This window comes from Eleutherodactylus coqui, chromosome 3, assembly GCF_035609145.1.
Source record: "Eleutherodactylus coqui strain aEleCoq1 chromosome 3, aEleCoq1.hap1, whole genome shotgun sequence".
Taxonomy (NCBI): Eukaryota; Metazoa; Chordata; class Amphibia; order Anura; family Eleutherodactylidae; genus Eleutherodactylus; species Eleutherodactylus coqui.
The window spans coordinates 260,095,322-260,115,073 of record NC_089839.1 but is presented as its reverse complement, the minus strand read 5'-3'; the positions used below and the strand labels follow the sequence as shown (position 1 = coordinate 260,115,073).

The 19,752-nt window shown below is 44.9% G+C and overlaps 1 protein-coding gene across 1 annotated transcript; it reads right to left on the bottom strand.

Annotated features, from left to right (window-relative positions):
- Positions 1-760: 760 nt before the first annotated feature.
- On the bottom strand, positions 761-14,880 carry C3H1orf146 (chromosome 3 C1orf146 homolog). Its single transcript, XM_066595002.1, has 5 exons — positions 14,812-14,880; positions 11,106-11,199; positions 5,223-5,391; positions 4,176-4,254; positions 761-998 (listed from the first exon to the last, which is right to left on the bottom strand). Exons 1-5 carry the CDS (start codon positions 14,878-14,880, stop codon positions 894-896), a joined length of 516 nt encoding a protein of 171 aa, XP_066451099.1. The 3' UTR covers positions 761-893.
- Positions 14,881-19,752: the final 4,872 nt, after the last annotated feature.

Below are 19,752 nucleotides of genomic sequence, written 5' to 3'. Positions count from 1 at the left end.
CACACACACACACACACACACACACACACACACACACACCCTGGTCATGTGATCCTGGACTCCTCCCACATAGGTGACTGATCACATGACTGTGGCATCACAGGTGCTGTAAGCACATGGCTGCTATCTGGCTCGCATATAAGCCTTTTACTCCCCACTTCTATACAAGCCAACCTAAACAACCAATCACCGTGAATCAGCCGAGCCAAATAACCAATCAGGTTGCGAATGGTGTGGATTTGGGAAGTAATATAGACATATGGGCCTGGCTCTGTAGTGGGTTTTAAAAAAAAAAAAAATAAAATAAAGTGAAGGACCTGTGATGTCAGTCATGTGATCAGCGGCAGAGGGCAGAGCCCAGGTGACTGATCACATGAAGGTGACCTCATCATAGGTCCTGTCAGCACACGACTGGAGTTAGGCTCTGCATGTTTTAGGACCTGTGATGACATCAGGGGCAGAGCTCAGAGCCCTGGTGATGATGGCCTCTTTACATGTAACTCACACAGTCACTCACAGACTGGTGGTCATTAGTATTCCATAACAACTGAGGCCACAGGGGTTTGTAGGGGATGTAGTCCGCCGGTAATCTGCACAGGGATGAAGGGCCTATGATGACATCACAATCATGTGATCAGGGGCGGAGCCTAGAGCCCAGATGACTGATCACATGATGTAACTCACTCATAGACAAGCGATTTGTTAATGTTTTGATTTATGAAATTAAAAAAAAGTGAAACGTTACAGTATATTGGTCCAAAATGCTTTATTGATTTAGTACTGAAAGCATTATATAAGTGAGAGGAACAAGTAATGCATCTAATCTAATGCTCATCACCACAAACATGATGATTGCTATAAGAGGTGAAAGTGACACGTTGCAGCCATCGCAGTCAGATCCTATCAAGCGTTTTCCACACTGGGCTGTTCTCAACAATATACATTTTAGCCTGGAGAAGTCTGTCTCGGATACTTTCAAGATGAGGTTTGCTGGTGGCCTGTGAAATTAAAATATCATTTAATGCTTGTTTTGTGGATGCAGTCTCCTCTACAGATTTTGTCTATCTTGTCATTTTTGCTTTATCTAGACTAAGTGTTTATATAACGAATCTATACAATTTATGTTACTTACTTTTAAGTTGAGGTCTATCAAAGCTCTTATTATATATTTCCCCTAAAAAGCCCGCTACCCTTTCCCTTTCAATCTCAGACTGAGAACTTATATTGCTGTGCTTTATGTCTAATATGTTGACATTTTGGTCCAATATTTTGGAGATTTACTTCCACAATGTACTAGACTTTGAAGTGCAAACTTTCAGATAAAAACATACCTGACCTGAACTTATGCCAATATGGTGATGTGTATGTGCCATATTTATGTAGAAGGTACTCCTAATGAAATGAGGTGGGCAGAGGTCTCTAGTAAGAAAAAAAAACTACAGGGCAAACCCCACTAAAAGTTGCTGTGTACCAAACGCCACCAGGGGAATATGTAGCAATATAGAAGTGTCAGACAGGAGTATGTCGCCATTAATGGCTAAGCACTATCTACTGTGGTTTGGGCCTGGATTATAGTTACTGTATGATGGCTCAGTGATCTGTCATGTTGGAAAAACCCATAGCTATGGGTCAATGTGTGCTTCTTGCACAAGTTTGTTAATTTTGTTACCACCCTCAGTGATAAAAGTTTACCAGCAAGAAACAATCAGGCAATGCAAGAGTCACACTGCCAGAATTTTTCCACCAGCTGCGTTCTATATGCCATTCCATTCATGTACATCACCATATATTTCACTGGTGCCAACATTTGCTGCCATTCATGAAGAAACAGAGATGGTACCAAAGGTAGGATTGAGGCGCTTGCCCCTAGGTCTCCTGACATGAACACGGCTGTCGTCAGGGCCGAGACTAAACCTGGATTTGTTACTGAAGACAACCCGGTTCCACTCCGTAATAGTCCAGTTTCTTTGTTCACAACACCACTGCAAACTGAGATGACGATGGATAGGCAGTACATGTAATGGGGGCCGTGCAACCAAATGTTCTTCAGCCAAGCGCCTGGAAAGGGTTTTGACAGACACAGGGCTTGTAACGATGATGCCACCTGTCTCTGCATGGCAGACAAACAGTTTGAACTGCTCGTGCTTGTCAGATGAGCCTCTCTACTGGTGGTCTGTCAAGGGTGTCCTGAGCCAAATTCGTGTGTGTGTTTGTTTGTTTCTGCGTACCCTCATGCATCCACTGGTCCCCACACCTCTCAACAGTCTGGTCAGAACGGTCCAAGTGGCCGCAATTCATCAATATGACCATCCAGCTTCTCACATTTCAGCAACGCACCCCCTTTCAAAATCTCTTTGATTGAATCGTAGAGGCGTGTAGTGGTCAACAAGCTCTGCACAAGCGGAAAAAGAGGTCACTACACACAAGTAGCCTCAGAGAGCCTTTTTATAGGCCAAAGGTGGAACCACCTTTAGGGTCTCAGATGCAAGACGTTCATCTAATCACTTGCATATTTGCCTTAGATGTAACTGCATGCCAGGTTTTGCAGCAAAATAACTCCTTCTAGGGGCTGGAGTTCTTTTTTTTTTTGACAAGGACTGTATTTAGCAAGAAAAGCTTTTGAGTATGTCAAGTAATTGTCAATCAATTATTGTCCAAATCCTAGCACTATCAATGTTTCCTTAAAAAAAAAGGGCTAATCTTAGCTCTGGCCAAGAACAGAGCAAGTTCTCCATTAAAGGAACATTAGATGTAGGAGATATAGGAGCCATAATCCCTGGACGGAGCCTAAAACGTCATGTGAACACACCTCTTACCATTGATCCATCTCCTCCACTATCTGCTTCACATAAAAAAAAAGAAGGAAGGGATAGTGAAAAACACTCCAGACTGAGCAAAGCAAATTCAGTTTAGGCTACCGCCACTTGCCTTGTGGTTCAGGCACAACTCTCCTCGGACACCACATGGACATCTGTCTGTTATACGAATGCCAGCACATTGACATCTATTTGCATATGCCTATTCTCGTCTGTAATACAAGAATAGGACACACAATGGTTTTTTTTCCCCCTTGTGTACAGCCCTTGTCTGCGTGAAAAAAGCGCAGTGTTGTGTGCTGCCTCGTTGCATAATAAGGGTCAATATGCTATCAGTGTGTCAGCTGTTTTTTGCACATCCGATGCATGTATAAAAAAAACCGCTAGTGTATCGGAGGCCTTATTTGTAGATCTGGTGTTTCCTTACGGTGCTTTCACACACAGTTTTTTTTTTCTGGTGGTTTTTCATGCAGCTTCTTTCTTGCCCAAAAATGCTGCAGCCAGTTGTTACCTGCAAGTCTAGAATGAAAAGGTAAAGCACTATACAATCATGGGGCAGTTTTACTAATTCTGCCTAATAGACCCAATTTTACAAGTGTGTCCTAGACAAACTGTGGGGTTTACTAACCTGAACTGTTACTGTCCCTTTTATTGTCCCAGGCAGGGAGAGGATGTGTCAGTCTTCACCCAGTGGGTGGCGAGAGGCCAGCACGGCCAACCCCTGTGCTCAGTGCCAAGACATGGGATGGTAGAGTTGAAAGGGACCTCCAGGGTCATCGGGTCCAACCCCCTTGCTCAGTGCAGGATCACTAAATCATCCCAGAGAGCTATTTGTCCTGCCTTTGTTTGAACACTTCCATTGAAGGAGAACTCACCACCTCTTGTGGTAACCTGTTCCACTCATTGATCACCCTCACTGTCAGAAAGTTTTTTCTAATATCCAATCTGTGTCACCTTCCTTTCAGTTTCATCGCATTGCTTCTGGTTTCCTTCTTGTAGTCAAACTTCAAAGTGTATTTATTCTGCAACTTCACAGTGTTTTAGAATAAGCCACCCATGGGGTCAACAGGTTCCCTGTCCTTGGTTCATATTGCCCGTAGTTCCGGTACCATCAACCTGATGACAGATTCCCTTTCGATTGTAGGGTTACACTGCAATTTTTGGTTGTGTGAACACATGTACCATGTAACCCTAGCCTTAAAGTGAATGGGAGTTACTGAAGATGCTGACAATATTTGCCAATTTCCATAACCCCAATTTGTTTAAATAAGTGTCTACACCTGCACTGAGTGCTCTTCTCCAGCGCCTTCTAAACATTACATTGGGAGCAGATCACTGAGGAAAGATGTACTAGCTTACCTTAGCTATAGTTAAAATACTTTTAACCGTCTCTACACTGTTATGGGTCGGGATCACTTTTAGGTTACTTCCAAGGAACCTAAGTAATAAGTGAAAAAGTTTAAGCCATATATAAGTTTTAGATACACAAAACTCCGGATTGTTGGAAGCGAGCACCGTCTTACTGCACTTCTATGTTTGGCTAATGATAAAAGTTAGATCTCTATATACCATCGCAGAGGAATTGTTCCTTAAAACATTGATTCACTTTTAATGGACCCAAAGGAAATTCTTTACTGCGTTCCTCTGATGAGATCTGCTCCGGGTTATTGGTGATATAATACAGACTGAACATACGAGCGTGACCTTGAACACTGCTGCTCTGTGTTTATAAACTCAAAGTACCCCGAGGCTATCATCAGACACTTTGCTGTACATTAAAAGGAACATTTAAAAGACTATCTACAAGTAGAAAGTGGGATAAAGTAACAAAATGAATATTACTCACCTGGTTCTGGTATGGTCCCTGATGTTCCAGTGATCCCCACCGCTTTCTGTTACTGTGCAGCAGTCATGATAAATCAGCACATCACTGTCCTCAGCAATCATATGTCTGCCATGCTATCATCATTGCTAAGGACAGTGATTAACTGCAACGGTGTGGATAGTCAGACATATTATTACTGCAGGACAGCAGCAGACACGCTCCGGAGCAGTAGTGCTGGATTTACCCGATGCGCAGTACTTCTATTTTATCACACTTCCTGCCTGCAGCCAGTCTTTTAAATAGCCTTAAAGGGTTGGCCAGAACATGTTCATAACATCAGATCTGTTACAGAGATTTATTCAGCTGCATGGACAGGAATTCACCATAACCGCACAGCATGAGGACAAGTCCAGTAACCTATAAAAACATGGTGTGTACCAGAACATGCAATGCTATTTTATACACTTCTCAGAATCTGGTCCATAGCGTAGAAGTCATGTTATACAGGATGTGTGCAGCGGCCTGACAGATGTCTGCGAGTGATGCAATAGCTGGAGTCATTTGAAATGTAAATGATCTACCTGAGCTGAATACTGAATATGAAGTCCCATTCCTCCGGTCCGTGGAGAGCTGCCACTATCACTAAGAAGCTGTTTCGATGAATAGATGTGAATTGCTGTATTATATCAAAGATTGCTTCTCTTCGAGTGCCAAGGACTTCTTGAGCATTGGCCAGCAAAAATGCTACCCCTTCATAAAGAGAAAAGTAACAGCAATGTGACCATCAGCTATTGGTATGGAGATACTAAACAAACAATGACAAAGCTCCTTTAGGGGAGTTTTAAACTAGCTAATAGTTGCTTAAACGAGTGATTATGGGCGACTGCTGGTCCATGTAAATACGGCGCCCGACAGGGTCCTGGTGAGAAGTCGCACAGTTATCACGAGTTGTTCCATTTCAGTTCATTAAAACAGAACGACTAGTGAGTGGCTATTCGCTCAGTATAAACAGGCAGTGGCTCATCCTTGAACGACTAGTGAGCGGCTATTCGCTCAGTATAAACAGGCAGTGGCTCATCCTTGAACGACTAGTGAGCGGCTATTCGCTCAGTATAAACAGGCAGTGGCTCATCCTTGAACTAGTGAGCAGCTATTCGCTCAGTATAAACAGGCAGTGGCTCATCCTTGAACTAGTGAGCGGCTATTCGCTCAGTATAAACGGGCAGTGGCTCATCCTTGAACGATTAGCGAGCGGCTATTCGCTCAGTATAAACAGGCAGTGGCTCATCCTTGAAGACTAGCGAGCAGCTATTCGCTCAGTATAAACAGGCAGTGGCTCATCCTTGAACAACTAGCGAGCGGCTATTCGCTCAGTATAAACAGGCAGTGGCTCATCCTTGAACTAGTGAGCCGCTATTCGCTCAGTATAAACAGGCAGTGGTTCATCCTTAAAGGACTAGTGAGCCGCTATTCGCTCAGTATAAATAGGCAGTGGCTCATCCTTGAACTAGTGAGCGGCTATTCGCTCAGTATAAACAGGCAGTGGCTCATCCTTGAACGACTAGTGAGCGGCTATTCGCTCAGTATAAACAGGCAGTGGCTCATCCTTGAACGACTAGTGAGCGGCTATTCGCTCAGTATAAACAGGCAGTGGCTCATCCTTGAACGACTAGTGAGCGGCTATTCGCTCAGTATAAACAGGCAGTGGCTCATCCTTGAACGACTAGTGAGCGGCTATTCGCTCAGTATAAACAGGCAGTGGCTCATCCTTGAACTAGTGAGCCGCTATTCGCTCAGTATAAACAGGCAGTGGCTCATCCTTGAACTAGTGAGCCGCTATTCGCTCAGTATAAACAGGCAGTGGTTCATCCTTAAAGGACTAGTGAGCCGCTATTCGCTCAGTATAAACAGGCAGTGTCTCATCCTTGAACGACTAGTGAGCGGCTATTCGCTCAGTATAAACAGGCAGTGGCTCATCCTTGAACGACTAGTGAGCGGCTATTCGCTCAGTATAAACAGGCAGTGGCTCATCCTTGAACTAGTGAGTGGCTATTCGCTCAGTATAAACAGGCAGTGGCTCATCCTTGAAGACTAGCGAGCGGCTATTCGCTCAGTATAAACAGGCAGTGGCTCATCCTTGAACGACTAGCGAGCGGCTGTTTGCTCAGTATAAACAGGCAGTGCCTCATCCTTGAACTAGTGAGCTGCTATTCGCTCAGTATAAACAGGCAGTGGTTCATCCTTAAAGGACTAGTGAGCCGCTATTTGCTCAGTATAAATAGGCAGTGGCTCATCCTTGAACGACTAGTGAGCGGCTATTCGCTCAGTATAAACAGGCAGTGGCTCATCCTTGAACGACTAGTGAGCGGCTATTCGCTCAGTATAAACAGGCAGTGGCTCATCCTTGAACGACTAGTGAGCGGCTATTCGCTCAGTATAAACAGGCAGTGGCTCATCCTTGAACGACTAGTGAGCGGCTATTCGCTCAGTATAAACAGGCAGTGGCTCATCCTTGAACTAGTGAGCCGCTATTCGCTCAGTATAAACAGGCAGTGGCTCATCCTTGAACTAATGAGCCGCTATTCGCTCAGTATAAACAGGCAGTGGCTCATCCTTGAAGGACTAGTGAGCGGCTATTCGCTCAGTATAAACAGGCAGTGGCTCATCCTTGAACTAGTGAGCCTCTATTCGCTCAGTATGAACAGGCAGTGGCTCATCCTTGAACTAGTGAGCCGCTATTCGCTCAGTATAAACAGGCAGTGGTTCATCCTTAAAGGACTAGTGAGCCGCTATTCGCTCAGTATAAACAGGCAGTGTCTCATCCTTGAACGACTAGTGAGCGGCTATTCGCTCAGTATAAATAGGCAGTGGCTCATCCTTGAACGACTAGTGAGCGGCTATTCGCTCAGTATAAACAGGCAGTGGCTCATCCTTGAACTAGTGAGCGGCTATTCGCTCAGTATAAACAGGCAGTGGCTCATCCTTGAAGACTAGCAAGCGGCTATTCGCTCAGTATAAACAGGCAGTGGCTCATCCTTGAACGACTAGCGAGCGGCTGTTTGCTCAGTATAAACAGGCAGTGCCTCATCCTTGAACTAGTGAGCCGCTATTCGCTCAGTATAAACAGGCAGTGGTTCATCCTTAAAGGACTAGTGAGCCGCTATTCGCTCAGTATAAATAGGCAGTGGCTCATCCTTGAACAACTAGTGAGCGGCTATTCGCTCAGTATAAACAGGCAGTGGCTCATCCTTGAACGACTAGTGAGCGGCTATTCGCTCAGTATAAACAGGCAGTGGCTCATCCTTGAACGACTAGTGAGCGGCTATTCGCTCAGTATAAACAGGCAGTGGCTCATCTTTATACTGAGCGAATAGCGGCTCACTAGTTCAAACAGGCAGTGGCTCATCCTTGAACTAATGAGCCGCTATTCGCTCAGTATAAACAGGCAGTGGCTCATCCTTGAAGGACTAGTGAGCGGCTATTCGCTCAGTATAAACAGGCAGTGGCTCATCCTTGAACTAGTGAGCCGCTATTCGCTCAGTATAAACAGGCAGTGGCTCATCCTTGAAGACTAGCAAGCGGCTATTCGCTCAGTATAAACAGGCAGTGGCTCATCCTTGAACGACTAGCGAGCGGCTGTTTGCTCAGTATAAACAGGCAGTGCCTCATCCTTGAACTAGTGAGCCGCTATTCGCTCAGTATAAACAGGCAGTGGTTCATCCTTAAAGGACTAGTGAGCCGCTATTCGCTCAGTATAAATAGGCAGTGGCTCATCCTTGAACAACTAGTGAGCGGCTATTCGCTCAGTATAAACAGGCAGTGGCTCATCCTTGAACGACTAGTGAGCGGCTATTCGCTCAGTATAAACAGGCAGTGGCTCATCCTTGAACGACTAGTGAGCGGCTATTCGCTCAGTATAAACAGGCAGTGGCTCATCTTTATACTGAGCGAATAGCGGCTCACTAGTTCAAACAGGCAGTGGCTCATCCTTGAACTAATGAGCCGCTATTCGCTCAGTATAAACAGGCAGTGGCTCATCCTTGAAGGACTAGTGAGCGGCTATTCGCTCAGTATAAACAGGCAGTGGCTCATCCTTGAACTAGTGAGCCGCTATTCGCTCAGTATGAACAGGCAGTGGCTCATCCTTGAACTAGTGAGCCGCTATTCGCTCAGTATAAACAGGCAGTGGTTCATCCTTAAAGGACTAGTGAGCCGCTATTCGCTCAGTATAAACAGGCAGTGGCTCATCCTTGAACGACTAGTGAGCGGCTATTCGCTCAGTATAAACAGGCAGTGGCTCATCCTTGAACGACTAGTGAGCGGCTATTCGCTCAGTATAAACAGGCAGTGGCTCATCCTTGAACTAGTGAGCGGCTATTCGCTCAGTATAAACAGGCAGTGGCTCATCCTTGAACGACTAGTGAGCGGCTATTCGCTCAGTATAAACAGGCAGTGGCTCATCCTTGAACGACTAGTGAGCGGCTATTCGCTCAGTATAAACAGGCAGTGGCTCATCCTTGAACGACTAGTGAACGGCTATTCGCTCAGTATAAACAGGCAGTGGCTCATCCTTAAACGACTGCCTGTTTGCAGTGAATAGAGGCTGGTGGCCAGAAGAGCTCCCTGGCCCACTCCACCTCCACTCACTAAATAACTATCAATGCTATATGAAAGCACAATGACTATAGTCAGTGGTATCGCTGTCAGGAACTCCCATTACAGTCATCCCATCTAAAATCACCTTACTGCACTACAAATACAGAATGATCACCTCTGAGAAGAGGTGAGCTGCTAAACCTGCCCATTAGCAGACCACAGCTTAGGCTACATATAGGAGGAGCTGTCAATCACTGGACAGCCCATTGGACTATTTAGCTTATAATGTGCGGAGATACAAATGAATAAAATAGAGCACCTTCCCACTGGTGATAAAATTGCACGATGCAAGAGTGAGTGACAACACAGAATTATGATTTTCAATGGTTTTCTTCACATTTGCAATGTTTTCACTCATGCACGGTTGCAAAATAAGAAACATCATGGCATGTCTGATCTTCCTATGTTTTGCGTTTTTTAAAATCTCATGTTTCCCTATGGAGCCTTTTTATCGCATCCGCATCTGCAAGTTTTGTGCGATGCAATGAGTTTTTAACATTAGGAAGTCCTATTAACTTTCTCGCTTAAAAAAAGTTATGGCAAAATTGCACTAAAAAGACACATGAAAATCACAAGTGTCAGCGATGTTTATGCGAGAAAAGCAGCTCTGATGCTCAAAACTCGCAGGTGAAAGGTCGCGATTTTCACGCGGCGATATTGCGATTGCCAATGTGAAGGAGCCCTCATACTAAATCTTTCCCCATAAAACTATATATCCATCTGCTCAGCTCCTCCTGCTCTATAACATGATGACTGCAGATTGGACAGGATGTTCAGGCTGACGAAATCCTGAGTGTCTCTTCTTGGTAGATTAAAAAGATTGTGCCAAGTTTAACACATATTCCCTAGCGATAGGAGAGTAGATATGGGTCTGATCGGTGAAGGTCCAACTGCTGGAACTTGCACCAATCATTCATTTCATTGGGACTGCCGGCAATCCCAATAGACCACCCCAGCAGAGTTCACAGTCGCACATGGAGCCTGTACCTTGCTTTTTGCCATCCCTCGCGGATTACGCTGAGGGTTACTTTGATTCTTACAGCTCATAATGTAAGCCTACATTGAAAAGTTACCGTCACCGTAAGCCTCCAGGGACGGCAACAAGCAAGGTACAGTGTGCTGCTAGGACCGTCAAAGCTTGACCCTATCAGGAGCTGGGGGTGTGGGAGGGCCGTTCCTCCTGTCAAACCCCTAGCTTCCTGGTGGCGTCAAGATCCACTAATACTGAGATTGCCTATTGGGAGGTATACGGGACCTCTATTGTCGGCATTGGTGGACATCATAGTAGTTGTACCCCCACTACTCAGGGCCCGTCAACAGTGACTTCTGCAGTATGCATTTCATGTACAGACACCAGAAGTCTGTCCCAGCCTGACTGCGGGTCTCTGGACCTGAACGCCGAATTTCATATGAGTGTATGTTGTTTGGAGGTCAGGTCCAGAGACCCGCAGTTGAGTCGGTCCATACTTGTGATGTCCGTACATGAAACAGGTGCTGCAAAAATCAGTGTGGGAGGACCCTCAGCCACCTATCCTGTGGACAAGGGTGTGCTAAACTTGGCACTGCCCCTTTCCATATGCTCTATTAGGGGACCTCTACTCATTAGCCAGAGCAGACAAGGGAGTTGTCAGTGTGATAAATATGTTTTAAGAAACTACTGTAAGGATATACAGTATTTCCTGTTTCTAACAGTATTTGGTCAGTTTGTGGTCTAATAATTAAATCTTGAGGGGGGGGGGGGGGGGGAAATCACTGTAGCTCATGATATGCAATAATATGCATCATAATGTGCATCAATAGTAACCTACCAGAAAGAGGGAAAATGATGGATCCTGTTAACACAGACTCCGAAAAGCGGATTTTATGCTGTTGATTCTGCAAACATGCGATCACCTCATGATCCTGGAGGAACATCACAAAACCAGCATGAAAAGATACTTTTGTGAATCATTTAAGTCGTTAAGTCGTCTGCTATCTACAGGGCAAGATTTTATTTTGGTGGTTGTTAATGTAACAATTTCACAAAATAATTTAATGTCTTTTTAGCCTGTATTGGGGGCGGGGGACACTTGTTATTTGTATAGCGCCAACTTATTCCACAGCACTTTCAGGTACCCCTACCAAACTGGGTACTCATTTTACTGACCTCCGAAGGATGGAAGGCTGAGTCCAACCTTGAGCCGGCTACCTGAACTAAGCGGGGATTGAATCCACAACCTTCAGGTCATGAGCGAGAGGTTAGGACTGCATTCTGCTGCCTTAACAGCCTGCGCCACAGGAAACCCTACATTTGTTTATGCATATGAAAAAAACCACAGGCATGAGTGGCCCAATAGAAATCAATAGTTTTTAAGACCCTGTACTATGCAAGACACATACGCACGTGTGAGTGAGCCCCAGGAAATAAAGTCAAGAGGTTCATTTTTTGCCGACACCAAACATCAGGATGCAGATAAAATTTGCTAGAAGTGGCTTTTAGGAGGACGGGTCATGAGCTAGTATCAGCAGGGCCAGCTTCACGGCTATGCAGCCGCACTGACTCTAGCACTGTGGTTTTTTTGTGATATTCACCTTCCTATGGCCAGATGGGCTCTTAATAGCTCTGGCTCCCTGCATGCTCAATGTGTCAAGTGAGCAAGCCTCGCTGTCAATGGATGTCACCCATTAAGATTGAGCGTTAGGAACCAGACACTTGACAGACTGAGCCAAAGCTAGAAAAAGCCTATCAGAGCAAAGGAAGGTATCAAACTACCCCCAAAGATAGTCAGTGAATCAGCCCTACTGATTCTAGCTCATGACATGTCCTCTTCTATCACATTTTAGATAAGTAGAGAGATACACACCATTATCTGCATCCTTATCTGTTTTACAGCTACTGGAATCACATCCATACTGCTCAGTACTTCTCTATAACTTAACGCTGCTGCTTCTATGTACATGAAAGATACTGATACTTTGTGTGTAGTGTATGGGAGACATAACAGCAGCTCTCCACTCATCAGCTCAAGGAAAATCGAGAGATAGAGCTTGCAGAGGGGAGAGCTGGTGAAAATTACCATATATAAGTCATATAATGGTTGGTAAGTGGTTTTCCTCATGTACATGTACAATGGCTTATTCTGAAAAGTCATCTTAAAGTTTTAAATATGCTTTAAAAAATTGGTGGGGCCAGGGTTTGAGTCTTGGTCTGGAAAAATGCAAACCACCAAGGATTCTCAGCAGTAGAGCATTTAAAGAGAAGTTTAGAAGATACACTGACAGCCAGTTCTATAGCCAAAAGCGTGTTTCTAACGACATATAGTGCCATAGCAAGATTAGTGTTGACAGGACAGAGCCACTAATGTAAAAAAATAAAAATAAAAAAAGTACTTTATTAAAGGGGTTGTCCCGCGCCGAAACGGGTTTTTTTTTTTTCAACCCCCCCCCCCCCCCGTTCGGCGCGAGACAACCCCGATGCAGGGACTTAAAAAAAAAAACGCTCAGCGCTTACCTGAATCCCCGCGCTCCGGTGACTTCTATACTTACCGGTTGAAGATGGCCGCCGGGATCTTCTTCCTCCGTGGACCGCAGCTCTTCTGTGCGGTCCATTGCCGATTCCAGCCTCCTGATTGGCTGGAATCGGCACATGACGGGGCGGAGCTACACGGAGCCCCATTCAGAAAAGCAGAAGACCCGGACTGCGCAAGCGCGTCTAATTTGGCCATTCGACCATTTTAGACGGCGAAAATTAGACGGCAACCATGGAGACGAGGACGCTAGCAGCGGAGCAGGTAAGTGAAAAACTTTTTATAACTTCTGTATGGCTCATAATTAATGCACAATGTACATTACAAAGTGCATTAATATGGCCATACAGAAGTGTATAGACCCACTTGCTGCCGTGGGACAACCCCTTTAATTTTTTTCAGTCCCATCAAACCTGAACGGGCAGTCTAATAAAACAATAGCATTATTTAACCTATTTGCATATTCCTTACGCTTACTGCAATCTCATGATTTTCCTCGATCAGCAGTGATGTTGGGACCTTCTTCCACATCATCTGCCTACCGTAGTAACCGTGGCTACTACAGCATGTACGTGTATAGGCTTCAGGAATTATATCACACGCAACGAGTGTGTGGTGTATTTTTATTTATTTTAGGTTTTTTCTGATCACATTCATTCTGCAGGATAAATAATGCCTTATTAGGATAAATTAGGCTGGGTTCACACGGAACGGCATTTCCGCCCACAGCTCCTAATCCCGAGATTAGCCAGCCCTGTGGATGAGATTTTGCAAAATCGGGCGGAAACAGACATGTGGCGCGGAATTCAATTCCGCGGCATGTCAATTCCTTTTTTCCGCTGCGGCCTTTCTCTTTGCCGCGACGGTTTGTCGCAGCGAAATTCCGTGGCAAATCCGCCCTGTGTGAACCCAGCCTTAGATGTTTACAGATGCTATGATGCTAAATATATTTTGAGATTTGTTTTGATTTTTATTAGTACAGGAAAAAAAAACTTTTAATGTTTATCAATTATCATTAGAGATGAGCGAGCGTACTCGGAAAAGCACTACTCGCTCGAGTAATTTGCTTTATCCGAGTATCGCTGTGCTCGGGTCTGAAGATTCGGGTGCCGGCACGGAGCGGGGAGCTGCAGGGGAGAGCGGGGAGGAACGGAGGGGAGATCTTTCTCTCCCTCTCTCCCGCCCGCTCTCCCCTGCTCCCCGCTGCGACTCACCTGTTAGCCGCAGCGGCACCCGAATCTTCAGGGACGAGCACAGCGATACTCGGATAAAGCAAATTACTCGAGCGAGTAGTGCTTTTCCGAGTACGCTCGCTCATCTCTAATTATCATCCTTTATTTTTTACAATCAAAAAACTCACTCGTTTTTCCTTTTTTTTCTTAGTCAGCTTTCGATTGTTTGATCGCTTATACCTTGTGGTATATGGCATTTCTGCAGGCATTGCATTAAGACATACCGTAAGCACAACTTAATAGGCAAAAATACATGGCAGCCCTGAGGGAAATCTCATCATTGATGCCATTTGGAACTGATAAGTGGCCTATTTAAGTGCTGCAGTCCTGAACCCCAATCGTGGTGGTTGCGGCTTAATGTTGGCTGCTGTATGGAGTATGGGACTGGATTCTTGGAGCAGGTAATAGTGTTGTAGCTGGTCTGCAAAATGTTTAGTACTGTACAAGTCAAAGTAACATCCACATGAATGTCAAGACGCAGAGCTACCTAGCAGAAAGCGGCCAAGTAAACCACACAACTTCCACTAGTTCATCCTGGTGCCATCTGTTCCCCAGGTAAGCAATGCACACACAGCCAGCTCTCTGCAGACCAATCCCTTCTTCCATTGCTTCATTGTCCAGTTCTGACGCTCACATGCACAGTGCAGCAACTTCCTGAGGTGGACAAATGTAACTCGCAGTAGTAGTTCTGCCTTTTACATTTGTTATGAAACTCAAAGTGGACTTTTATTTTATACAAAGGTTGAGTCCTCAACACCTGAATATAAAGCACATACCTGCAAGGAACTGCTCACGATCACAGTGGTGCTCCAATCATCATCCGGTTTTGCATCCTGGGCGGCCATTATCAGCGCCTATGGTTGTTGTGAGGTTAATTAAGTGGACTAAAAACACAATCTGCTATTAACGGGAAATGATTACAGAGAAAAAAATATTTTACCATTAGATGCATCTCTGTATTATGATTAGAATGTGAAGACATTCATTCAGCAGACCACTAATATTAAGAGGTTCTGCAGTAGCTGCACCATGTTTTAGACACCATTGTGCCCCAGCTACTGGCTCATTCCATTTAAAGAGGGAATTTTTGAAAAAAAATCTAAATATATTCAAAATAATGCACTCAAACTTGACCATGTAAATTTACACATTTCCACAAGTTTTGACAGATTGAAGAGAAAGATTTATTCAGTCTGCATTTCAGTATAGAAGTGAATAGATGTTTTTAACTAACACACGTGACCTAAAATAAGCCAGTGAGGTAATGTAACATCATAATTGTTATATTATGTAATTTATAGTAGAATCAATAGCCCACCAACTAGATGTCCGGTCTGTTACCAAGAAAGTGTAATTAATCGTTCTTTTAGTTAATGGTCATTATAATTTACAACAAAAGTTCTTATTCTCTAAGATGGCAGGAAGACAAACCTCTGCTAAAAAAAAAAAAAAAGTGTTCTTTGTGTTAAATGGCAAGTGAGTTAGAGGGTAACAGACAGGGCCAACGGTTTGCTCTGTCCTGTCTGTTACCATATGAAAAAATAAATTAGGGGTATTTATAACTAACAGATCAGAAAAAGTACAAAACAGAATCTTTTAAGAGTATACTGAAATTAATGTAAAAGAGTCTTGATTATATATTAACTAGAAGAACAGAAATTTTGGAAAAAACAAGCACTCTGCAATTGCTATTCATTTGCACGTCCTGTCTGTTACTAAAAGTCACATATCATTTACTAAGAGTTGATAGAAAGTTAGGAGGTAGGTATGGCATAGATACATTTGCCACAGTGCACAGTTTAATTACGTATAGCCATTTTTAAAGTTTCAGACAAAAATATATTTAAAAAAATAAAAAAATGTGAAAGAATTTGCGTGTGCGTGTCCTGTCCATTACCATGGAATGTACCTACTACAGAACTTTCCTTATGTAAAGGATCAGCTTGTTTTAGCTCAATGAATACATTCAGTAGGTTCAACCTTCCTCCTAAAGAAGAGGATCTGCAGCAGCCGAGATGACATGATGATAAATAATTTACCCCCCTATTGGATATTGTAAATCCATGTGACTCTGGCCGTCTGTGACCTACATAATCGTACGCGGCCTTCAGCCCCCTGCTTTTACATGGTCAGAGAAAGGCACCCTGTCCACGGCCGAGGTAAAATATCGCTAGCGAAATTCCACCGCGGGGGAGAGCGCTGTGGGCACACAGCAGAGAATCGCAGCATGACGCGATTTGAGTCCAGCGAGCGGAGAATCGCTATGATTCTCTGCTCGTGGACAGGGGGGCTGCACTTTCCATAGCAACGCTATGGAAGGTGCGCACTGCGTTACTCGTGGCCAGATTATCACCTCAAGTAACGCAATGCACTATCGTCCGTGGACAGGAGCCCTTAATGAGATTTTTAAAATCTTGTTCACATGGAGCAAGGAAAAGCCACCCAAAATCTGGGCAGAAATTGACATGCGGTGCGGAATTTAAAACCGCTGCAGTGGATTTGCGCTGTGGATCCCACCACAGCAAGTTCTGGCCCGTCTGCACATACCCTTCATGGGTTTTCAAGTTTTCAACCATCCACTGGACAGGTAAAAACAGAATGGGAATCCGACCAATGCAGAAAACAGTAGCCCGGTTGGTCTCTAAGGGACCTGGAGGACGCACGGGCGCACTGCGCTGCCCCTCCATTCATTTCAAAGAGATGGTCAGCGAACTGGAATGGAGCGACAGTGGGCCTGTGTGACCCCCACCCATCTATCAGTTTTCACCTATTCAGTGGATGGGGAAAACCATGAAAAAAACATTACGTCTCTGGAATACCTCCTTAAGGCTGAGCGCATGCGGTTTTTTGGCATTGTGTGCGCACGCATAAAAACACGCACCGCTGCTCCACGCCAGTGAAACGACCAATTAGTTTAATAAGTGCAAAGTGTGTTCTCTCCCTGCGCAGACGCACAGGAGAATAGAGCATGCTGCGGATTTTTTTTTTGCACCCACCAGATTGTGCCCGTTGAATCCGTGCATGCGAACACACCCACTAAATCAATTAGCGTCATCTTCTGCGTGAGTTTTTGTGCGCAAACCCATGTGCAAATCCATCCGTGTGAATCCGGCCTTAGAGTATGTCAAATTATATTGGATACACAGATGTAGGAAATCTCACTCATGGGGCAGGCTCCATCGTCCCTGTAAGGGAAGGGTTAAACGGGAAGACTCTTCTCTCAGTGCCGTTTGGTTAGGCATAGATTAAGCACATTTTGCGCCAGCACAGACAACAAATGTTACCACGGATGCTACAAGAGCCGGGCACTAGGATAACCCAGGCAAAAACTGCATGAATGGCGGGCGCCTTCACCAGCTGAGGTGGCAGCGACATAAGAAGGCTGCCATACAGGTTTTCTGGTGTTTGCTGCCTGTAGTAAAACCTTCTCCAGCCTCTCTCCTTCTCCATTTACCTCATACTTACCTGTTCCACCAAGCGCTACTACCGCTCAGGCCTCTTCTGGCAGCTGTAGGCCTGGTTGCGATGGTGACTGCTGAGCTGCAGTTCAGTCAGGAAATGCTATACCTCCAGTAGCCAATGGGAGGCGGTATATCTTGTGTCCAGTTGTCCCCCATCGCCTATACTAGTTTATATATTCACCATTACATGCCGGTTACAATATTATATACTGTATACTCATTTTTACAACTAAAGCAATTAGTTACAATGTTCTGGGTGTCTGTATTAAGTGTCCATCAGCGCTGTGGGAGTAAAACATATATACACATATACACACAAATTTGATTATTTTGTCCATTTATTAACACGCAACATCCTGCTTCCCAATGCTATACACTTATAGCATTGGGCAGGAAGGGGTTAATGCAATAGGTCCCAGGAAATAAAGGCCAATCTTTCTACTATGAATGAATATACTTCCTCCATCTTGGTTTTCAGTTCCTCTGCTTGCTGTCATTCCATATACACCTTAATTATTAAAGGGTATGCTCACCTGTAGAAGAAATGCTGCTGAATTTCCACTGCAAATTCCGCAGCATTTGCGCATAAGCAAACGTGTCAAAATCCGCACCAATCAATTTGTAGCCGAAGCAGATTTTGGCAGCGTTCCCCCTCACCCCACAATACATTGCGCCCCCATCAGACGGCGGCCTCTGAGCTAGTGCCAAGCCGCTGAAGAGGCATCACCTGACCAGCAGCTTGGGACTCACAAGGGGCTGCGTATGACAGGGCGGGATGAGGGGGAGCGCTGCTAAAATCCGCTTTGGATACACAGTCGGTTTCTGGCCAAAACCCACACTGACGGCGCCCATTTTGATTTAAAAAAAAAAAATGCTATGGAATTTGCCGCAGCATGCCCGCTCCCCGTGAACATACGCTAAAGCCAGTTTCACATAGCAGAGAAAGTCATGCGAGATTTGTGGATTGCGAGACGCACAAATATAGACCCCATTTATTTTTTTTGGATGTCCACTCTCTCTGCGTGCCATCCCATCGCCCATTGTTTTCAATGGGGCCGACAAAGCATCGTGGCACTAGGTACACGCGAGTGCGATGTGATGTTTCCCATTGAAAACAACAAGAAACACTTTGCGATCATCCACCGCGGCTGCGTCGGAGGATCGCTACTTCTCCCGAAGTTCTTGATACAAAAATGCCAATATGTCGTGCATTTGCTGGGTAATCGCACATTAATTTCCGTGTGAAATTAGCCTTAGGCCTCCCTTTTTTCAGCTTTCAGCGCAGCGCTAAACACAGTCATTGTTTTCAATGGAGCCTCACACATCCTCAGACAGTCGCCCGATCGCGGCACTGAAAGTGGTGTCTGTTCTATTTTTGGGCGTTTAGCGCACCTCATTAACGTAAAAGTAAATTGCGGCGCTGTGCCGTGTTCATGTGTGAGGAAGGCCTAAGGGGGTTTACCAAGATTATTCAATATTTTACAGGGAGCAGATAAAGAAATAAAACCCGTACCCCCCTCTTAAATGTCTCTCCGCACTGGCTCCACAAGTCCTGGCAAAGTCATGTGCCAGCCATCACTCATATTACTGCTGCAGCCAAATCACTGGCCTCCGCAGTCACGTGTGCAAGAATGGCACGTGACATCTGCAGGAGCATCTGGGATCAGACCAATGGCACTTAAGCGGCAAGACATTGAAGGAGTTTTGCCCCCACCCTCCTCCCATCTAGTTATTTTCCCACTGTGAAATGCTAAATAAGCCCAGAAAAGCCCTTTATGATCTGTTTCGGTCATGTAAGCGGAAGACAGGCGCTTGGTTTATTACAAGGCGCAGCTCTGTTAACTGCGATGCAACAGACCCTGCAATTGTGTGTCCATTGTATGATGGAGTACGGTGTCAAAGTTTTAGGCAGGTGTGGAAAAATGCTGCAAAGAAAGATTTTTTTTTTCAAAAACAGAAGGACTCCAAGGATGCCCACCCCAGCAGGACAACCACCCCAAACGTACAGCCAAGTATTTTTAGTGTAACAACCCACCGCCCAAAAAAAAACAAACAAAAAAAAAACACAGGGAGCCCTGGAAGTGATGATTTGGCCCCATAGGGCCCAGATCTCATCATCCAGTCTGTCTGGGATTACATGAAGAGACAGAAGGATTTGAGCAAGTCGACAACCACAGAAGGTCTGTGGTTAGTTCGCCAAGATGTCTGAATTCCATCAAAAACAAGCGAGTGAATCCAGAAGAACTGATACCATAC